Source organism: Diaphorina citri, unplaced genomic scaffold (assembly GCF_000475195.1).
Source record: "Diaphorina citri unplaced genomic scaffold, Diaci psyllid genome assembly version 1.1 scaffold187, whole genome shotgun sequence".
In the NCBI taxonomy this organism is placed as follows: Eukaryota; Metazoa; Arthropoda; class Insecta; order Hemiptera; family Psyllidae; genus Diaphorina; species Diaphorina citri.
This window is the reverse complement of record NW_007377624.1, coordinates 28,863-51,479: the sequence shown is the minus strand read 5'-3', so window position 1 is coordinate 51,479 and position 22,617 is coordinate 28,863. Positions and strand designations below refer to the sequence as shown.

Genomic DNA, 22,617 nt, shown 5'->3' with positions numbered 1-22,617 from the left:
CTTCCTCCTTCGTTGTTAGTCTTCCCTCTATCAAACCTCACTCGTCATAATCCAGCCTAGTTAGCGTGGAGGGTAGCGCGTCTGCCTTGGTCGCGGGTTCGATTCCCGCTCGGGACGGATTTTATCCTATATTGATAAGGCTTCTCGGAACGGCTGGCTTTCTTCTACCCTGTTCCCGCCTTGGATCAACTGGCTTTCTCCTATCCTGTCTTCGATTTCGGGACGATAAGACCTTCGTTGTTAGTCTTCCCTCTATCAAACTTCACTCGTCATGATCCAGCCTAGTTAGCGTGGAGGGTAGCGCGTCTGCCTTGGTCGTGGGTTCGATTCCCGCTCGGGACGGATTTTATCCTATATTGATAAGGCTTCTCGGAACGGCTGGTAGAATAAAAATATATAATTCTATTTATCAAATAAGATTACTGGACTACGTGGTCTACTGCTACATAGTTAATATTGACCACTTACATCGGTGGTGTAGTGGTCAATACGTTTGCCTGGTAAACAGGAGGGCGTGGGTTCGATCCCAGCCGAGGTATGGAATTTTATCCTCATTAATTTGAGAATTTAACCACATGACAGCTGTGATAACTTACCCAACTATACCCTACTCCCCTCTGATACACCTAGGACGCGATTCAGTTACCATGGTGACACAGGTAAGCATTGACTTTTAATTTTCGAACCAGAAAAAAGTGTTTCACCGCCATGGTAGCAATCAAACAACCGCTACGTTAAAAGCATGTGGTCTGTATCGTAGTATCTCCCTCATCAGATGGGTGATAAAAAACACAGTACTTCCCATTTACGAGTAGGTGCTGGGTCAAAATATAATTACCTAAAAGTAGGAAACAGCTGTTTTGGTTCAACCGGTGTTAAAAAGGATTATAAAGGGAAACATTCACTTCCCATTTACGAGTAGGTGCTGGGTCAAAATATAATTACCTAAAAGTAGGAAACAGCTGTTTTGGTTCAACCGGTGTTAAAAAGGGAAACATTGGAGTAGGTGCTGGGTCAAAATATAATTACCTAAAAGTAGGAAACAGCTGTTTTGGTTCAACCGGTGTTAAAAAGGATTATAAAGGGAACTTTTGTCTTTTGTCTGTGTTTTACTTTGAACTGACAGCTGTGTCCTCGCTTTGTTCCAGCCAACACCTACGAGGAGGTTATCCCTCAGGACCGCCACAGCTACCAAGGTCACCCTCGCTCCCCCTCCCATCCTGCCCCCTCCCCCCTCACCTCCAACCTTAGCATATTCGACCAAACCTCCTCCCTTGCCAATGCTGCATCGGATAAATCCCTACTGAGCAGTCTAAGCACACGAAGCATACAGTACGAGAATTTGACCAACTCGGAGAGTCACGCGTCTCTTACTTCGTCAGCGAGCACGATGACAGCCGAGGTTACGCGAAGTGAGACGAAGTTCCGCGAAGAACCCAAGCTTCTCGCGGAGTCTCGAGACGCGAAGTCCCAGGCGGACTTCTACGAAAACGCCCGAGTAGAGCCGAATCATTACGAACCCGTAGCCGTGGATCATTTGTACGATGACGTGGCGCCCTCTGTCGGCGTGACGGAACACTCGGATTCATCTTCTAATAACAGTGGTGGATATACGTACCAGGCCCTGGTGTCCAGTGCAGAGATGCTGAGTGGAAATGTCTATGATGATGTGGCTCCAGAGGTAAGAGACTTAATGTTTCTTCTGATCCCGCTTTTAACATAAATCTTTAAATGGTGGTCGTTTAACACATTCGGTTGGGGATGACATTTTCCTGCGAAACGTGACCTCTTTTTTTCCCCTCGAAATTTCGGCCTTCGAAGCTTGGCCCCACGGACACTTGTGTTCTAGGTACAAGTACATATTAAAATCTGAACTCTGAACGATTAGAAGAATTTTGCAATTTCTGGACAGATAAATCTAACCCAAGGTTCCTCGTTGTTATTTTCAGCCTCAGCAAACCTACGAGAATCTCCCCCCACCTACCCCCACTCCAGATCAGAATATCTACGAGCCCATCAGCCAATACCTTCATTCCATTCCCAGCCAGGCTCAGAAACCCACCTCACTCCCTCTACCGTCTGAGGGGGAGCAGAACGATTGTAACTCGAATCAAGTGCATAGCACAACGCTCGAAGGGGAGAACTCTGATGTAGCTGTTGTGAAGGAACCGGTAGCTAATATTAATGAAGCTATCAGTCAACATACCAAAGATACACGCAAAGTCCCGGCCAATATTAACACGGCCGCTTTCGATAATGTGAGTAGCACCTAGTTGATATTGATAGTGTATGTAGCTCTCAATAATGTAGGTAGTAGATAGCACCTAGTTGATTCGAAGATTCTTTTGGGGCTGTTACCCCTACAACTAAGTAGGCGTCCACAACGGAGAACCACCACCGACCCTCGCCTAGTACACACCCAAGACAAAATAAACAAACCATGCTAATGAATAGAAGTGTCCTCAACGGAGCACTGACCATAGTAGTACCGACCCTCGCAGAAAAAATCAAGAAATTGAGCTGAGTATTTTTTCTGCGATGAGCGATGTCCATGGTCTATGGTCGCCGTTGTGGCCGTGCACTGGATACCCACGGAGGTTGTAGAAATAATGAATCATGTTTGGTTTATTTCTAATGTGAGTAGCACCTAGTTGATATTGATAGTGTATGTAGCTTTCAATAATGTAGGTAGTAGATAGCACCTAGTTGATTCGAAGATTACTTTGGGGCTGTTACCCCTACAATTAAGTAGGCGTCCACAACGGAGAACCACCACCGACCCTCGCCTAGTACAGACCTAAGAGAAAATAAACAAACCATGCTAATGAATAGAAGTGTCCTCAACGGAGCACTGACCATAGTACCGACTCTCGCAGAAAAAATCAAGAAATTGAGCTGAGTATTTTTTCTGCGATGAGCGATGTACTCGGCGAGAGTCAATGGTCCATGTCCATGGTCGTCGTTGTGGCCGTGCACTGGATACCCACGGAGGTTGTGGAAATAATGCATAATGTTTGGTTTATTTTTTGTTTCCAGACTAACAGTACGAATATTTCTAGTCAGGAGGATCCGTTGTCTCCCACGCGGCTTCTCATTCTAAGCTTAGATGAAAACCGGAGGAAGTTCGAGTCTGAAATAGGACGGGATTTGGTACGCGACAAGAAGATGCGCCAGGAATTGGGCGCCAATTTCAGTACCTTAGGTGAGTACTTAATTTCAGGTCTTATCATCCCAAAATCGAAGCGAGAAGAATTGAATAAAAAAAAGATGAGTGTTTCATCTCCGTTTTTATTTCATAGCAATGAAACAACTGCTACATTAGACTCGTGTGGTCTGTGTCGTAGTATGTCTTTCATCAGATGGGCGAGAAAAGTTCTTCTTCCTAGTATTTTCCTATTTAAATTAATAGGGTCCTATTTCTAATACTAACACGAATTATTCCCCTATGCCCCTCTCAGGTAACTCCACCACCCCCACCATATCAGACATCACCTCCCAGTTTGAATGGCGCAAGTCCACCCCTGGCCCCGGGGATACTAAACCCTCCCTACCCCCGTGTCTCAGGGCTCGGTCTAACCGCTCCAAACAGAATCCGGGCCTGACGACTTCCCTGGATTCAGGCACGTTCCCTAGTGATGGCACCCTGGGGGATTTACAGCGGGTCATTACCTCCCCTGATTTGAAGGAGGGGGAGGAGAATAATAACCATCTCGAGGAGGCGGACCGAAGGGAACGAATAGAGAGGTAAGTGGAATGGGATAGAAAGCCCACTCAGAGGCTTAGGTGTAAGGGGAAACAGTCTTAGGTGTAAGGGGAAACAGATTATCTTCTTTTTATGTTTGAAATACAAAGCAGGCTCTGTCAATAGTTCACCCTAAAAGTTAGGCCTTAGCTTGGAGAAATGAATTTCATTATCGTTTTTCAACTTATTGTTTCATTACAAATTTTTATTAGTAAATCTTTCCTCAAAATAAATTGATCCAAATGGCAAGGAAACCTAGACCCTTGGCAAATAGAGTGTGCCTGAAGGAATTTGATTTGTCCCGGAGGGGGAGGAGAATAATAACCATCTCGAGGAGGCGGACCGAAGGGAGCGAATAGAGAGGTAAGTGGAATGGGATAGAAAGCCCACTCAGGGGCTTAGGTGTAAGGGGAAACCGTCTTAGGTGTAAGGGGAAACAGATTATCTTCTTTTTATGTTTGAAATACAAAGCAGGCTCTGTCAATAGTTCATCCTAAAAGTTAGGCCTTAGCGCCTTAGCTTGGAGAAATGAAGTTCATTATCATTTTTCAACTTATTGTTTCATTACAAATTTTTATTAGTAAATCGTTTCCTCAAAATAAATTGATCCAAATGGCAAGGAAAACCTAGACCCTTGACAAATCGAGTGTGCCTGAAGGCATGTGATGGAGGGGGAGGAGAATAATAACCATCTCGAGGAGGCGGACCGAAGGGAGCGAATAGAGAGGTAAGTGGAATGGGATAGAAAGCCCACTTAGGGGCTTAGGTGTAAGGGGAAACAGTCTTAGGTGTAAGGGGAAACAGATTTTCTTCTTTTTATGTTTGAAATACAAAGCAGGCTCTGTCAATAGTTCATCCTAAAAGTTAGGCCTTAGCTTGGAGAAATGAAGTTCATTATCATTTTTCAACTTATTGTTTCATTACAAATTTTTATTAGTAAATCCTTTCCTCAAAATAAATTGATCCAAATGGGAAGGAAAACCTAAACCCTTGACAAATGTAGTGTGCCTGAAGGAATTTGATCTGTCCCAATCTACTCGACACCAAAATTATCAAAAATTATCTTTATTTCGCAGGTACAAGGAAGAACGCCGCAACTACTTGCGTCAGAAATACAAAGTGGACGCTCTCAAGTCCGAGGATGATCAGAAGGACGAGGAAATGATATCCCGACTCAAACAGAAAGTCAAACACCCTCAATCCACTACCCCGACCTCTTCAAGTCCGAGGATGATCAGAAGGACGAGGAAATGATATCCCGACTCAAACAGAAAGTCAAACACCCTCAATCCACTACCCCGACCTCCACTGGTTCCATTGTCAGTCTGGAAGACACACTCAAATCCCCCACTAAGACGACCGTCAGTATTTTGTACACGCCTACCGTATCCAATACGTTCATACAGGTAATTGTATGGAACTTTTTTTGTTCTATTTATTTATTTTTCCCTTTTTTTCTTTGATAGGGGACTGTAACAACGGAGGTCGGAGGTTTTTTCGTCCCGAAATCGAAGAGAGAAGGAGGACAGGATTGGAGAAAGCCAGTGGTTCTAAAAACAAATCTTATTTGTTTAGGATAAAGTTCGTTTCTGAGCGCAACCTAGCGGTTACAAGGCAGGCGCTCTCCCATCCAAGCTAACTAGGCTGGAAAACCAAGTTTAACGAACCTTATCCTTTTAGGATAAAGTTGAATGGGAATCGAAACCCAGGCGCCAAGCTAACCAGGCTGACTTTTTCAATGTTTATTTTCTAATTTCTATTTAATTTTTTACTTATTTAAGCATAATCTTTGATTGGCAGGATGTACCTCCTTGCAACGCTTTAACCAACAACAACAAGGAAAACAAGTCGTCCTCTCCTCTGAGACGGGCTCCCCCTGTTAATAATTAGAATAAAATGAGTCATCCTTGAGGGTAGTCAATAGGTGTAGGCGCCTCTTGTCTAATAAAAATCCTTGTAATATTCTGTAGGAATATTTTTCACCCCTATATTTCCTTTCTATTTTTTGTCGTTTTCTAGGTTTTGCCTGAAACGTACTACCTAGCCAGAGAGTGTTATTGTTTTGAAACTTTCGTAACCCGACTATGCCTGTTGTAAACAATTGAACTTGAGACTATGTAAATCATTGTATCATTGTGTTCAGATGTAGGCCGAACCCGGAATTTCCAAACATTTACTGACTAGACTTATTAATTAGGTCATTAGTCATTATTTGTTCGCAAAAGATACAGGAGAAAGAACTATGTATTTCAGCTTTTAGAGAAAGCTATATCTTGATATTAAATTATTATTTTTTTTTGCCCTTAGCCGTTTTAACCCTGATCAGCTAGCAAGCAGATACTAGTTAGGGCTGACTGGCAGATGTGATCTGTTTATTATTCTACCTATTATAGGTATCTACTGTCTCAATAATACCTTGAGGTACAGTTATAGTTAACTGTCATGACTGAGGATGTTACTTTTTGATTAAAATTTACTGAATTAATTACTAAATTAACTGCCTGCCAGGCAATAGTCTTACCACACGTTTTACATTGCATTTCTGGTTTTAGGTTTGGTATACACGTAGAACAGGCATGTTCAAGATGATTAAATACATTACTGTTGAAGATGGTCCTATTGTAATGAGTTTGTATGATTTCATTCAGACATTCCATTGCACACTTACCATACAGAAATAGGTCTGAGCTAACGGAACACAATTAAATAAATACTTACATTGAAAAACATACAGGGTGGCCCAACACTTGTGTACCTATAATTATTTAGAAAACGATCGTCTTAGAATAAATTTTAAAATAAGCTTTACTTCTTCTTTGACTAAAATTTATCCCATTTCTACATGGGTCGGTATTTTCCTCCCTAATTCTTCTTCTCCACATTTCTCTGTCTAGGGACTCTAGGGCTTTCTCAGAAGCTGTCTTACACCTTTGATAATCTCACAACGAAACGCTGTCTATTGTAAATAAAGAAAACTATTGATTTATCTTTTTTGTCACTTACCATACAGAAATAGGTCTGAGCTAACGGAACACAATTAAATAAATACTTACATTGAAAAACATACAGGGTGGCCCAACACTTTGTACTTATAATTATTTAGAAAACGAACGTCTTAGAATAAATTTTAGAATAAGCTTTACTTTTTCTTTGACTAAAATTTATCACATTTCTAGTTCTACATGGGTCGGTATTTTCCTCCCTAATTCTTCTTCTCCACATACCTCGGTCTAGGGACTCTAGGGCTTTCTCAGAAGCTGTCTTACACCTTTGATAATCTCACAACGAAACACTGTCTATTGTAAATAAAGGAAACTATTGATTTATCTTCTTTGCCGTTCCTGATGTAATAGAGAGGTTAGAGGACCCTCGATAGCAAATAGCTGGGTTTGAATCCCGGCCGGGGCGGAAATTCAATACTTTTTCCGCTCCCGGAAAGTTGCAGATTCAGAAGGAAGGCTGCGCTTTGGAGGATTAAAAAATTAAGCCCTTATATTTTTTTTTTTTTTTTTTTTTTTTTTTTTTTTTGTATTTTGGTAAGCATACCCCGATTAATACACCTTCCTTGTCACAAATATCGGTTTTTTTTAGTGAACCATTTCCAGGGTCGGTGTTTTTAGTCAATCATTTCCAGTCAGCTCTATTTTGCTTTTAGTCAGCTTTTTCCAGTTAGTTTAATTTTGACATTCTTTGAAAACGGTCTTAGTCTTATGTTGAGTGTAATCTAGAGGAATTTTTATCGTATATTCGAACGTATTATCATACCTATTGGCACATAGAGCGATAAGGAGACCTACGCTGGCAGTCTAAATAAAATACATTTGTAAAGAAGGAAACCTAGAAGAAGAATGGCTTCAACGACAAGGCCTAGCCTTTGTAGTTTGATGATGATGATTTGTAATTTGTTGTAAATTTTGTTTTCCAGAAAGACAAGTGTCAGCCCAAGTTACAACTCCCGAGGGAAGAGGATGGAAAGGATGAGGCACCATCTCCTAGTAAACGAAGATCCTGTTTAGAAGAGAGATTGTCGGATAACTGTGATCTGAGATATATTGACAGTGCATCTCCAGATCAGGTAATTGAACTTGAAGACATTGTTCGTTATAAGATCTTTCCTGGACATTTTCCCCCGTTAAAAAAAAAAAAAAAAAATGAAAATGAAAATCTCAACAGGCCCGTATCTAGAGGGTGAAGGGGCCCGTCCCTTTCCTTGAGTTCAAATTTTCTCCTTTACTGTAGGCCAGGCTCCGAAAATTCCGAGCATACACACCCCCTCGACAAAATCCTGAATATGGCCCTGCTCTTCAACTTCGAATTTTGTTGTCGTCTTTTCACTTGTTAACTTACCAGCTATTTACTACTGTTCTGACAAAGTTGCTTCGATTTCTCTTCACGAGCGTTTACTGTGTGTCGATGTTCCAAGGGATCCAGATCCACAACACAATGACCAAAATGCAATGCAGGGGATGAGCCATAAAAAAAAAATCTTTAACCAAAGTGTCGGAATGAGAAAATCAATTTATTTAATCTTTTACTTCTGACCACCGAAAACATCCAAGAACTTATCACACTCCCAAATTGAATTTCCTAAGACCCCTCCTCAGGAGTTAGCTCCCTCAGGGGCGAATTCTTGGGCAAATAGTCCAGGAACCAAGGTTTAAATCCGGGGCGCCATCGATCGTTTTCATAGTCCCATTTGGACGCCATCCCCGTGATGGGATTCCATTGGAGTTGAATCATTTTGGTGACCGTGTTCTCCCAGCCTTCCGGAGTCATGGTGGTGGGGAGGGGAGGGAGGAAGAATGCCTTGAGAAAGGCGTAGTAGAACAGGGACACTGTGGAGTGGGAGAGGAAGTTGGTGATGAAGGAAAATGGTAATTTCAAGGTAATGAAAGGCTAGAAAAAGTAAATTCTTTAAAACGTAATGGAAGGGCTAGAAATAATTAAATTATTTTTTAAAAAAAAAAAACTAAACTTATGGAGGAAAACAGGGACTTGTAGGGAAATTGAAGAGTTGAAATTAGGGAAAAGGCACCAAAGACTCTGTACATAATCACTACCCAAATTTACCCGGGGGAGAAGTACTAAATTGATAAAGTTTCTTCTCAGATCGACTGGCTTTCTCCAATCCTATCCTTCTTTCTTCTATTTCGGGACTACAAGACCTCCGTTGTTATTAGCTCCCTCTATCAGTGGAGGCTCACTAGTCTTGTCTAAAATGTTCCCTCTAGTGAGTCTAGTGGGGTCGGGTACAACACAATGACCAAAAGGCAAGGCAGGGGATATAACCCCCAAAAGCGGATGAGCCATAAAAAAAAAAAAAAATCTTTAACCAAAGTGTCGGAATAAGGAAATCAATTTATTTAATCTTTTACTTCTGACCACCGAAAACATCCAAGAACTTATCACACTCCCAAATTGAATTTCCTAAGACCCCTCCTCAGGAGTTAGCTCCCTCAGGGGCGAATTCTTGGGCAAATAGTCCAAGAACCAAGGTTTAAATCCGGGGCGCCATCGATCGTTTTCATAGTCCCATTTGGACGCCATCCCCGTGATGGGATTCCATTGGAGTTGAATCATTTTGGTGACCGTGTTCTCCCAGCCTTCCGGAGTCATGGTGGCGGGGAGGGGAGGGAGGAAGAATGCCTTGAGAAAGGCGTAATAGAACAGGGACACTGTGGAGTGGGAGAGGAAGTTGGTGATGAAGGAAAATGGTAATTTCAAGGTAATGAAAGGCTAGAAAAAGTAAATTCTTTAAAACGTAATGGAAGGGCTAGAAATAATTAAATTATTTTTTAAAAAAAAAAAACTAAACTTATGGAGGAAAACAGGGACTTGTAGGGAAATTGAAGAGTTGAAATTAGGGAAAAGGCACCAAAGACTCTGTACATAATCACTACCCAAATTTACCCGGGGGAGAAGTACTAAATTGATAAAGTTTCTTCTCAGATCGACTGGCTTTCTCCAATCCTATCCTTCTTTCTTCTATTTCGGGACTACAAGACCTCCGTTGTTATTAGCTCCCTCTATCAGTGGAGGCTCACTAGTCTTGTCTAAAATGTTCCCTCTAGTGAGTCTAGTGGGGTCGGGTAGATTGGAACACATCACATGCCTTCAGGCACATTCCATTTGTCAAGGGTCTAGGTTTAACTTTGCCCTTGGGATCAAAAAGAGAAAAATCGAAGCCTTACCCGCTATAACAACCATGCTCAGTCCTACACTGCCCAAATATTCCGTGTCAGGGTACGCCCCGTGTCGGGTGAACTCAGCAAACGTCTGTCGGAAACTGGCGCGGTACAGCATTTTCTTTTCCTCCTTGCTCAGAGCATTCCAGTGACCCTTCTCTTTCTCTCGTAGCAAGAGAAGGTCAGAGTCGAACACTTTGTATCGAATAGCGGGGAATGGGCAGAGGACGTTGTCACCGTAAGCGGCTATACCGTTCCGACCGTGACCTACCACTTCTCTGTTACCTGTGAACGGGAAGAGACGTGTTAGGGTCGATACCGACTTTTGTTGTACTTTTTTTTTCCTTTTTCAAGAGGTTTGATAGAGGGAACTGTATCTGCTAGGGTCTTATCGTCTTGAAATTGAAGAAGAAAGAAGGAAAACAGGGTAGGATAAATCTAGCCGTTCCGAGAACGTACATTATCCGTTCAGGATAACATTCGCCCCGGGCGGGAATTGAACCATCGGCCTAGCGCTTTCAAAGGAGACGCGCTACCCACCAAGCTAACTAGGCTGACAAAGTAGTTCCAACCTTTTAGAACTGAGTTAAAAATTTCGTGTCACTGAAAGCCTGTTATTTGTGTCTTTCTACCTCAGTCTCTAAAGTAGTCCTGTCCCAACGTCTTGAACACTTGCTAAGGAACAGGGTTTATACGCGACCTGGAAAAGTCGTGGAATCTGAAAATCCTAAAGTAGTCCTGTGCCAACGTCTTGAACACTTGCTAAGAAACAGGGTTTATACGCGACCTGAAAAAGTCATGGAATCTGAAAATCGACCCAAAAGTCATGGAATTTCATTCATGAAAAAGCTTTATAAACCCTGGAAGAACAAACTTACCTATAGCATGTCTATTTATCCATCCCGGATTCCTGGGGTAGGACGGTGTGGGTTCGTCATGGCTAAATCTAAGCACCATATTGTTCCATTTCACCAACCTGGGGTTCCACAGTAAACTCTTGTGAAGCGACAATCGAAGCAAATTTGTCATAACAGTAGTAAATAGCGAGCAAGTGAATAGGCGACATAAAATTCGAGGCCGAAAGTTCAAGTTTTAAACGAAGGAAAATGTTAAGGAACGATCTCATAATGAACTGGCTGAATTATTTGGTACTCTAGGTATTTCTACGTTTTTAGCAAGACTAGGGTTACACGGCGCTTGCTGTACCTACTTGTAAGCAGTAGGACGCGGGTTCGATTCCCGCCTTGGATCAACTGGCTTTCTCCTATCCTGTCTTCGATTTCGGGACGATAAGACCTTCGTTGTTAGTCTTCCCTCTATCAAACCTCACTCGTCATAATCCAGTCTAGTTAGCGTGGAGGGTAGCGCGTCTGCCTTGTTAAGCGCTAGGTCGCGGGTTCGATTCCCGCTCGGGACGGATTTTATCCTATATTGAGGCTTCTCGGAACGGCTGGCTTTCTTCTACCCTGTCTTCCTTATCTCTGAGGCAGGTTCTGTCTGAGAAGTATTCATTTCTTCGCCATTTCTAATGTTCACGTTCCTCCCTTGGTGTTTTCAGTTCCTAGTGGAGGCGGAAGTGTATCATCGTCTCACCTCCAGTAATTCCTCAGTGGGGGCCAGTAGTACGCACACCCCCATGACAGATGACAGCTGTGATAACTTACCCAACTATACCCTACTCCCCTCTGATACACCTAGGACGCGATTCAGTTACCATGGTGACACAGGTAAGCGTTGACTTTTAATTTTCGAACCAAAAACAAAAAAGTGTTTCACCGCCAAGGTAGCAATGAAACAACCGCTACGTTACACGCATGTGGTCTGTATCGTAGTATCTCCCTCATCAGATGGGTGATAGAAGTAAATTTTATGACATTACTTGGACTCGAACCGCCAACCTCCAGATCCAAAGTCCAACGCGTTAACAACTGCACCACTGAGGTTGGTGATGAATTTATAGATTTTATTCATTCTGAGGTAGCAGGTAGTAGGGTAGTAGCTATTGATTCCTACTCGACTATCGTTTGACTTAACTTCCGGATCTATGGCCTTTGTATGTACATTGTGCACTGTACGTTAAACAGGGAGTAGGCCGATATGAGATGCCAGAACTACATGGAGCTGAAGCGACTAGCTCAAGATCGGAATGAATGGAGGAGAAGAACTAAACTGCTGATGCAAACCTATCGCCAGATTGTAACCTAAGAGAGAGACCAGCTTAGTCTGACTGGGAAACTTTAAACAGGGAGTATACCAGCCTGAATTCCCCTTGCTAAAAAAAAATAGAGAAGGGTATTTACTCGTAAAATTTGTAGCGAAAACCAAATGTCAGCCCAAAGTAATCACCCTATTTAAGGCTGATTCAGAGGCTGACGAAAAACGCCGACCCCGTCTGTACACGAGAAAAGGCGAAGAATAAGAAGTAGAATGGTTATCAAAATCTGAAGAATATAGGTCGTCGAAATCGCGATCTTTTTCTGCTCTAAAAGAAGCTATGACAAACGCCCATCTATGACACCCAAGCACCAAACGATACGCCATCAACCTATGTGGTACAGGACTAGCTCAAGATCGGAATGAATGGAGGAGAAGAACTAAACTGCTGATGCAAACCTATCGCCAGATTGTAACCTAAGAGAGAGACCAAGACCAGCTTAGTCTGACTGGGGAACTTTAAACAGGGAGTATACCAGCCTGAATTCCCCTTGCTAAAGAAATAGCGAAGGGTATTTACTCGTAAAATTTGTAGCGAAAATCAAATGTCAGCCCAAAGTAATCACCCTATTTAGGGCTGATTGAGAGGCTGACGAAAAACGCCGACCCCGTCTGTACACGGGAAAAGGCGAAGAATAAGAAGTAGAATGGTTATCAAAATCTGAAGAATATAGGTCGTCGAAGTCGCGATCTTTTTCTGCTCTAAAAGAAGCTATGACAAACATTAAATGACATTTTTTCCTACGTAGAACATTTTTTTTTTTTTTTTTTTTTACCCGTTGTTGGTTCAGGCCCACTTTGAAATACCCGAGGCATATCAGCCCCGATAAATGGCCTCGGTTTTGGGGTTGTGTAACTGGGTCAGGCTATATTAAGATATGCAGAGAGAAGGATAGAGAAGGAGAGAACAAACAAAAAAGAAAAAAAAGATCGATCCGAGCATAGTGTAACCCAGTACCTACATAACCACAACCTGTGAAGCTTTTTTCTTATTCCAAGCTAACTTGTAGGCATGTTATTATTTTACATTGCAGATATGACAGGCAGCGTGCCCATAGCGTCACCTCAGCTCCTCAACCCATGTGCATCCGAGATATGGCCGCCATGTTTGAAAGCAAAACCAAATAGACCAACCAGATTAGTTGCTGAGTGGAAATGTCTATGATGATGTGGCTCCAGAGGTAAGAGACTTAATGTTTCTTCTGATCCCGCTTTTAACATAAATCTTTAATTGGCGGTCGTAACACATTCGGTTGGGGATGTCATTGTCCTGAGAAAGGTGACCTCTTTTTTTTTCCTCGAAATTTCGGCCTTCAATAGCGGCCGAACCGAGCTTTTCTCGAAGCTTGGCCCACGGACACTTGTGTTCTAGGTACATATTAATATTCAATGGGTAACTGAACTTGGGGTCGAGGACTGTAGTCATATTTTGCTCTGATTGAATGCGCCTTTTTTGGTGTTGGCTCTAGGGCCTGACCGTACAGCCAACTTGAAATGCGGCTAAGGCCAGCCACTCACTATCAGGTAGACCGGACAGGTGGCCTGATCAGGTCCGCCTGTCAGGTAAATTTATCCTCTCTGGTGTCCAGTGCAGAGATGCTGAGTGGAAATGTCTATGATGATGTGGCTCCAGAGGTAAGAGACTTAATGTTTCTTCTGATCCCACTTTTAACATAAATCTTTAAATGGCGGTCGTTTAACACATTCGGTTGGGGATGACATTGTCCTGCGAAACGTGACCTTTTTTTCCCTCGAAATTTCGGCCTTCGAAGCTTGGCCCACGGACACTTGTGTTCTAGGTACATATTAAAATTTACCTCTGAACTCTGAACGATTAGAAGAATTTTGCAATTTTTGGACAGATAAATCTAACCCAAGGTTCCTCGTTGTTGTTTTCAGCCCCAGCAAACCTACGAGAATCTCCCCCCACCTACCCCCACTCCAGATCAGAATATCTACGAGCCCATCAGCCAATACCTTCATTCCATTCCCAGCCAGGCTCAGAAACCCACCTCACTCCCTCTACCGTCTGAGGGGGAGCAGAACGATTGTAACTCGAATCAAGTGCATAGCACAACGCTCGAAGGGGAGAACTCTGATGTAGCTGTTGTGAAGGAACCGGTAGCTAATATTAATGAAGCTATCAGTCAACATACCAAAGATACACGCTAACTTGTAGGCATGTTATTATTTTACATTGCAGATATGACAGGCAGCGTGCCCATAGCGTCACCTCAGCTCCTCAACCCATGTGCATTCGGGGCCGCTTTCGATAATGTGAGTAGCACCTAGTTGATATTGATAGTGTATGTAGCTTTCAATAATGTAGGTAGTAGATAGCACCTAGTTGATTCGAAGATTCTTTACAATTAAGTAGGCGTCCACAACGGAAAACCGACCACCGACCCTCGCCTAGTACCGACCCAAGAGAAAATAAGCAAACCATGCTAATGAATAGAAGTGTCCTCAACGGAGTACTAACCATAGTACCGACCCTCGCAGAAAAAATCAAGAAATTGATGTGAGTATTTTTTCTGCGATGAGCGATGTACTCGGCCTCAGTCTTGGATTTTGAATACTTAGTGTATTGGGATTCATTGACTGGACTTGAGGTTAGAGCGACATTTTTATTAAATAAAATGTTAAAGTTTCCTATGTATGTACGTATAATTTCTGTTCTAGGTTGGACATTGTTCAAACATTAGCCATGTAGAAAACTTTTTCCCTGAAGTCCTTATAAGTGAATCCTTTAGATTTACACATTGAGGTTGTTCCAACCACATCAAGCCTAATAAACAATGTAAACCAATATTTTTTCCCCTTCTTTTATCCCTTTAAGGCGCTTTAACACTACGGACAGTTGGTCCTTTGCGCTGACACCCCTTGGTTACATTAGGTGAACCAACGATTTGATTTTACTTTAGTGAGGAGTTTGGAATATCATTCTTATGATTGCAAAATACAACAGATCTGTTAGTTGTAGTCTCTCAGTATTTAATATTTTCCTGTTTATTGACTATTAAAATAGGTAGCGTTAAAAGTTCAAAAATACTCAATACTTATTAATTAATTTCTAAGGTAGATAATTTTATTTTCCAATTACATTAAACTATCTCCAACCATTCTTAATTTAAACTAAAAGTAGCTATTCAAGTGAGTAGGTATATATTTTTGATTAAATAGATATTAACTACCTTGCTAACTGGACATAATATTAAGAACCATTTTATTTTTTTAAGCGAAGCTCTTTGTGATTGTTTTGGGCAGCTAGATAGAATACTTTTATCGCTCTCTATACAATGAACCTTGGAATGTGGCTCTTTGAAATGTTCTACTTTTTTCTTTGAGAAAGAAAAATTTCTACAACAAACATCAGCAAATTTGCTGAGTTTAAAATGACGCTTGATGTTAAAATGTGGTTTTTGTTCTGCCGCTCGCCAAAGAGATCTTAGATCTTTGAAAAATGGTTTAGAGAAAAATATCCATTATGTATGGTAATATTATATCATACTGTATAACATAAAATATAGGCATTCAAATAATAATCTTTCAAACTATACCTAGTTATGTTTTCTTTCTAATAAGTAGATAATAATAATAATGCTTTTAGCTTTGATTTTTTTCTCCTCCTTGATTTCTTTTTAAGAAAAGGTGCATATAAAAAGTGTCCTTTTTGAGAGTTCAGAATAATGAGCCTAATTTATTTTTTGTTCTTTATGGTTTAGTTATTAAAAAGAAATGCTCATTGCTAAATGTTTAATTTATTTGATTCATACATCATAGATACATAATGAATTACAATATTTATTTTTTCATCACCTATTATGAAATCCATTGTTTTTTACGTATTTTTTGTTTGAAAAAAAAATCCTTTTTTTATATTAAATTTGTTTGTTTTTGTTCATTTTTCATTTTGAGACAATCCTCATTATCATTAATTTATTGATTTTTATGTTGGTTTTGAGAAAAAAAAATCAAAGGTCTGTTTGTTTGGATTGCAACGAAACTTGGGGGTTGTTTTATAAACATTGAAAATATCTCAAATAATTACGTCATCGAGTTAGTTTCTTAGAAAAATTCACCACATTTTATAGCCAAGTTTGAGTAATACCCCAGAAGATTATGTTCTGACAGCTCATTTATAAAACAAAAGCCGTGTAGCTTTGGGAATTGCCCAATCGATTCTTTTCATTGGAGAGATTTTGTACTTTACCCTAATTTTATATTACTACGTTATTGAAAAAAATAAAAACTAATTTTTTCGATCCACTTCACACGAAAAGCGTTTGACTTCCGTGATCCTATCTGACCAAACAGACCTCAATGTAACGTTCTATGCAGAAAGATATTTAAGTAATACTCGTATTGTCTACTATGAATTAATAAAAATAAAAGAAGCTTCATTATTTAAATTAACTAATCTGTTCTTTGCTGTCGAATTTCCCAATTTCAGATTCTCGATTCTCTGCTCAGATTTTGTTAATGCCTACATGAAAATAATAACAAGGTAAGTACGTAAATGAAGATCCGATTTATGTTACTCCATTGTTTTCATACATTTTTTCTTCTGTTTTTTAAGAGGTTTAAGAGAGGAAACTGTAACAACGGAGGTCTTATCCTCCCAAAATCGAAGAAAGTAGGAGGACCGGACAGGAGAAAGCCCTTCGGAGAAGGAATCTTACCTGTTTAGGATAAATTTCACCCAGGGCGGGAATTAATCCCACGACCTAGCGCTTACAAGGCAAGCGTGCTACTCTTTAAGTTAACTATGCTGACTTCATAAGTTCATACATGTTTATAAATGATGGAAGAATTTCCCAATCAGAAACCAGACAAAATTACTAATCCTGAAAAAGAGTTATCTAAGAGTTCGAAGATAAAATTCGTTTTCTCCCGTGTAGGGTAGGTAGTGTAGGTACATACATCACCTACATACTTATCTCGTGATTGCGTTTCCTCCCATATGTGATAAACCCCTCATCATTCGGGAACTCAACAAGTTTCCCATCCAGAAATCTCTCACCACCTCCAATGTGGAAAAGGTCGGCGCTAAATCCGCGTCTAGTTTTGTAGCCAAGAGAGTGAACCAGTTGTCGGGATGTAGCAGTGTCAGGGAGAGGGAGGGTAAGGAGCAGACCACGCCTGCCCCGGCCAACCCTGCCAAGCTTGTCGTCAAGTGTACCTCCTTCTCCGACTCACGTCAATCACCGCCATACATGATCAAAATGCTTGACAAGCATCGAAGCTTGTCAAGCATGCTTGATCGTCTAAAGGGCCTTTTATGAGTTCGAAGATAAAATTCGTTTTCTCGGTAGGTAGTGTAGATACATACATCAACTACATACTTATCTCATGATTGCGTCCATATTGTCACGTCCTCACGTTGTGAATTATGAGCGACAGGTAATCAGGAAAATCAATTAGGCTACCTTCTTGCTATCTATAACGTACTTCTAGTGTTTTATAGACTACTGGACCTGTATGATGTAAAGTGAAAGTGATCATCGGGAGGAAAAATCTAATGTACGCGACCAAACATAATTCGCACATGAGGGATACCTCTTGAGTTCCAACAGAGTCAATGTTGTTCATGGCCGGGACCAGAATTAGAGTTTAAACTTTGTTTCAGTTTAACTCTTGAACAAGCTAAAAATCGGCCCAAAACCTAATGCTTTTTGTGTTAAACATGTTTGCCGAATTTCATCAAAATAACATAATTCGCACATGAGGGATACCTCTTGAGTTCCAACAGAGTCAATGTTGTTCATGGCCGGGACCAGAGAGTTTAAACTTTGTTTCAGTTTAACTCTTGAACAAGCTAAAAATCGGCCCATAACCTAATGCTTTTTGTGTTAAACATGTTTGCCGAATTTCATCAAAATGGCACTAAACGGTTCTAGTCTCATTCAAACAGTATAAATTAAATGGGTAAGCCACAAAAAGGTATTGATTAGTTGAAGCAAACATAATTCGCACATGAGGGATACCTCTTGAGTTCCAACAGAGTCAATGTTGTTCATGGCCGGGACCAGAGAGTTTAAACTTTGTTTCTTGAACAAGCTAAAAATCGGCCCAAAACCTAATGCTTTTTGTAATAAACATGTTTGCCGAATTTCATCAAAATGGCACTAAACGGTTCTAGTCTCATTCAAACAGCATATATTAAATGGGTAAGCCACAAAAAGGTATTGATTTGTTGAAGCAATTTTTTTTACAAAATATGTCCACCTCGAAATGACGCTACTAAATTTCATTTCCCTACTTTGACTCGAACCCCAGCCTCCTGGATTACGAGTCCAACGTTCTCCCTCTGAGGTACCTAGGCTAATGTACTTTGACTCGAACCCCAGCCTCCTGGATTACGAGTCCAACGTTCTCCCTCTGAGGTACCTAGGCTAATATACTTTGACTCGAACCCCAGCCTCCTGGATTACGAGTCCAACGTTCTCCCTCTGAGGTACCTAGGCTAATAGGTAAGCACTATTGTTAGGTATTATGTCAGAACTGAAGAGGTCATCTGTAATGTTCACGTCACTATTATGTGTGGAAGTACCTGTCTGTATATTTTCATAATAAGACCATTTTCTTCAGATAATCAGGTGGAGATATTTTTACATAATCTTTGGAAGCTATAATCTGTAATATATTTCACTCTAATTGCCGTGCGTGCTGAAAATCGCAGTGTAATAGCAAATTATAAATTATATCATGTTGATGAATTCATAGATTTTATTCATTCTGAGGTAGCAGGTAGTAGCTATTGATTCCTACTCGACTACCGTTTGACTTAACTTCCGGATCTATGGCCTTTGTATGTACATTGTGCACTGTACGTTAAACAGGGAGTAGGCCGATATGAGATGCCAGAACTACATGGAGCTGAAGCGACTAGCTCAAGATCGGAATGAATGGAGGAGAAGAACTAAACTGCTGATGCAAACCTATCGCCAGATTGTAACCTAAGAGAGAGACCAAGACCAGCTTAGTCTGACTGGGGAACTTTAAACAGGGAGTATACCAGCCTGAATTCCCCTTGCTAAAGAAATAGCGAAGGGTATTTACTCGTAAAATTTGTAGCGAAAACCAAATGTCAGCCCAAAGTAATCACCCTATTTAAGGCTGATTCAGAGGCTGACGAAAAACGCCGACCCCGTCTGTACACGAGAAAAGGCGAAGAATAAGAAGTAGAATGGTTATCAAAATCTGAAGAATATAGGTCGTCGAAGTCGCGATCTTTTTCTGCTCTAAAAGAAGCTATGACAAACACCCATCTATGACACCCAAGCACCAAACGATACGCCATCAACCTATGTGGTACAGACTCAAGCGTATCGTGGACCCAATATTCAAATTACCAACATATTCTATTCTTCAGTCAGGAGAAAGACATCTACAGAGGCCATTGCTCCGTTCCTTTCTTCTTCCTAATTGAAAAGTATTTCCCCCTTGAGGTAGATAACTTGAAACTTGGAATAGTAAAATCAGAAGTCATCATAATACCTAAGACATCAGTGGTGGAAGGAAGAATCTCAACATCAAATCTTGGAGTCCATTCACAGGTGTGGTTTGGCTATGTATAAATTTCGCTGGTGTTAAAAAATACAAGAGAGAATAAGATTGATCTTGGTGGATTTATTGGCCATTTGCAACGGATGAACGATGACAGGATGCCTATAGAAAGTACCTAAAGAAATGAAAAGACTGAACGTGTAAGATTGGTGAGCTTTCGATGTCACTCAGGACATCATCTTCAGACCAAGATAGATGTTGACTCTAGTGGTACTCTACTCCTGCTGCAGTGCTGCGATAGAGTCAACATCTATCTTGGTCTGAAGATGATGTCCTGAGTGACATCGAAAGCTCACCAATATAAAAACTTTTAATCGTAATTGTCTTGATAAAAATATTAGATATATTCTTATTTTTATCTGAATTATTTTTTAAATATTTCACGATTATCAAAAAACAATTTTATTTATAGAACATCTACAATCCCATTGTACTTTCCGCCACTGTTTGCAACACAAAAGACGAGAGAGAAAAAAAGTGTCGAACTCTATTTTCTGAGATGGTTTTCTATTGAAAAACTGATAGCTCTCGTGTACTAGTCACTAGATTCATACAAGTTCTACAGATTCATCAGTATACAGTTATTCTTTTGTGTGTTTTGTCTGGGAGGTTGCTCACTCGATTGGGATTTCTGTCGATTGGTAATGAAATCTCGTGAGATGACTGTCACATTACGTCCTCCTCGTAAAGTATCGGAACTTTAGATCATCATTGGTAGGAACTACGAACACTTTCAGAGATTCGGTGACATACACAAAAAGCCCACTCTGAGGGCTTAGTTGTAGGGGCAACAGCTCCAAAAATTGGGTTAAGCTTATACGAGATTTGGTGAAATCAGTAACTCTAAAACTTAATAATCCCTTAGCCTAGTTAATCTACATTAACATTTGAGAAAGAAAAATTCGAATTAAGCCAATGTGCATTAACATTAACATTATGAAAGGAAAATACGCTAATAGTGGGACATCTTGATCTGAGCAGACAGTTTAAATAAAGCTCTATTTATGCCTATGATCAGGTACCTTTATAGGTATCCAGTATCTACCTACACCTACTTATTCAGATTTGTATGCCTACATTATGTACCTACCAGTTACTATTTAATACTCGTAGTAGGAGTATCTTCCTTTAGGTATTAGGTTCTATCTCCTTAAGAGTGAATTAATCTAACATCTTGACACTAGGCGCGTGTGTAGGTTGTAGCTATAGATATGTTCGATGTCAGAACATTAGCATAAACATTCAGAACTCAGACGCTAATAAGTTAGTAGGAACCTACCTTCCTTAGAGACTCTTACTGACTTTTACAATGATACTAGCATAAACATTCAGAACTCAGACGCTAATAAGTTAGTAGGAACCTACCTTCCTTAGAGACTCTTACTGACTTTTACAATGATACATTCTACCAAACAGAACGACTTAGGATATGTATGTACAATTGTACGTGATACATTGTATGCAATACAAACATAATAGGAACCTAGACATTACACATTATCACAATCATTATAATCATGACACAAATTCCTTGGCACTCGAGTGACCCTGAACTATTGAATAAGGTTCAAAAAGGGTTGGTTTTTAACATTTTCGAAAATCGAGCCCAAGCCGTTTGTTGCCCGTAACAACATTTTACCTAACTGGAATTATTCAAATATTCCGTTCAATAAAAGTCAACGACGTATAGCACGCTCCAAAAGTATTGTGAACTTAATGACTTAATCTATTTCGTTTCAACAATAATGACTCTTGACCATTTTGAATTTAGTTCTCTCTGCAAATCCGTTCGTATCTTGGGCGAAATTAAAGCTTGTGGCATTTACATTTTACCTAACTGGAATTATTCAAATATTCCGTTCAATAAAAGTCAACGACGTATAGCACGTTCCAAAAGTATTGTGAACTTAATGACTTAATCTATTTCGTTTCAACAATAATTACTCAATTTTGGTATTGATTGAATAAGGTTCAAGTTTTAGCTTGATCATTTTGAATTTAGTTTATCTCTCTGCAAATCCGTTCGTATCTTGGGCGAAATTAAAGCTTGTGGCATTTTCCTCCTAGTCCTCAGAGCTCTTTGGCTGGGATTGAACCCTTACCCTCCTGATTATCAGCGGAGTGCCTTTACTTTTACATCCCTCACCGAGACAGGTATCTTTACATTTAATAGGACAAACTCATTACCTAGCTGGCATCTACCTATACCTGAATGTCCAATTCAGAAATTATTCAATAGGTATGAAGTAGTCCTCAGAGCTCTTTGGCTGGGATTGAACCCTTACCCTCCTGATTATCAGCGGAGTGCCTTTACTTTTACATCCCTCACCGAGACAGATATCTCTACATTTAATAGGATAAACTCATTACCTAGCTGGCATCTACCTATACCTACCTGGGCATTCAGAAATTATTCAATAGGTATGAAGAGAGCTCTTTGGCTGGGATTGAACCCTTACCCTCCTGATTATCAGCGGAGTGCCTTTACTTTTACATCCCTCACCGAGACAGGTATCTCTACATGTAATAGGACAAACTCATTACCTAGCTGGCATCTACCTATACCTACCTGGACATTCAGAAATTATTCAATAGGTATGAAGTATTATGCCTCTGAAAGTAAAAAAATCGAATTTATGTAGCTTCTTTGTAGGTAACCCAATTTTTCTTCCAGTAAGATTTCGCCTTGAACTAACATGAATGTGTGTAAGAAAATGTATTCATGACAGTAATGGCAGAAGTGTGTTACTTATGGCACACGCCTGAGATCATGAGGAAAAGGTTGCGTGAAACAAGAAAATGTATTCATGACAGTAATGGCAGAAGTGTGTTACTTATGGCACACGCCTGAGATCATGAGGAAAAGGTTGCGTGAAACAAATAGGTACTATAAATGTTTCAATAAAT

General features: G+C 40.4%; 3 protein-coding genes across 4 annotated transcripts; 2 read left to right on the top strand and 1 right to left on the bottom strand.

Annotated features, from left to right (window-relative positions):
* The first annotated feature begins 578 nt into the window (after positions 1-578).
* LOC103505644 lies at positions 579-4,996 on the top strand. The gene is made up of 6 exons (XM_008469999.2): positions 579-659; positions 1,149-1,681; positions 1,950-2,258; positions 3,037-3,202; positions 3,459-3,744; positions 4,819-4,996. Exons 2-6 carry the CDS (start codon positions 1,391-1,393, stop codon positions 4,994-4,996), a joined length of 1,230 nt encoding a protein of 409 aa, XP_008468221.1. The 5' UTR covers positions 579-659; positions 1,149-1,390.
* Positions 4,997-8,240: 3,244 nt separating this feature from the next.
* LOC103505633 lies at positions 8,241-11,063 on the bottom strand. 2 transcript variants are annotated; one of them, XM_008469988.2, is made up of 3 exons: positions 10,806-11,063; positions 9,934-10,212; positions 8,241-8,577 (listed from the first exon to the last, which is right to left on the bottom strand). In XM_008469988.2, the coding sequence occupies exons 1-3, from the start codon at positions 10,954-10,956 to the stop codon at positions 8,330-8,332; spliced, it is 678 nt and encodes a 225-aa protein (XP_008468210.1). In that variant the 5' UTR covers positions 10,957-11,063; the 3' UTR covers positions 8,241-8,329. The 2 variants fall into 2 exon arrangements, with proteins under 2 accessions (XP_008468210.1, XP_008468209.1); XM_008469987.2 differs by lacking the exon at positions 8,241-8,577 and adding an exon at positions 9,097-9,417.
* Positions 11,064-13,722: 2,659 nt separating this feature from the next.
* Positions 13,723-14,313, top strand: LOC103505641. Its single transcript, XM_008469997.2, has 2 exons — positions 13,723-13,776; positions 14,041-14,313. Exons 1-2 carry the CDS (start codon positions 13,738-13,740, stop codon positions 14,311-14,313), a joined length of 312 nt encoding a protein of 103 aa, XP_008468219.1. The 5' UTR covers positions 13,723-13,737.
* The last annotated feature ends 8,304 nt before the right edge of the window (positions 14,314-22,617 follow it).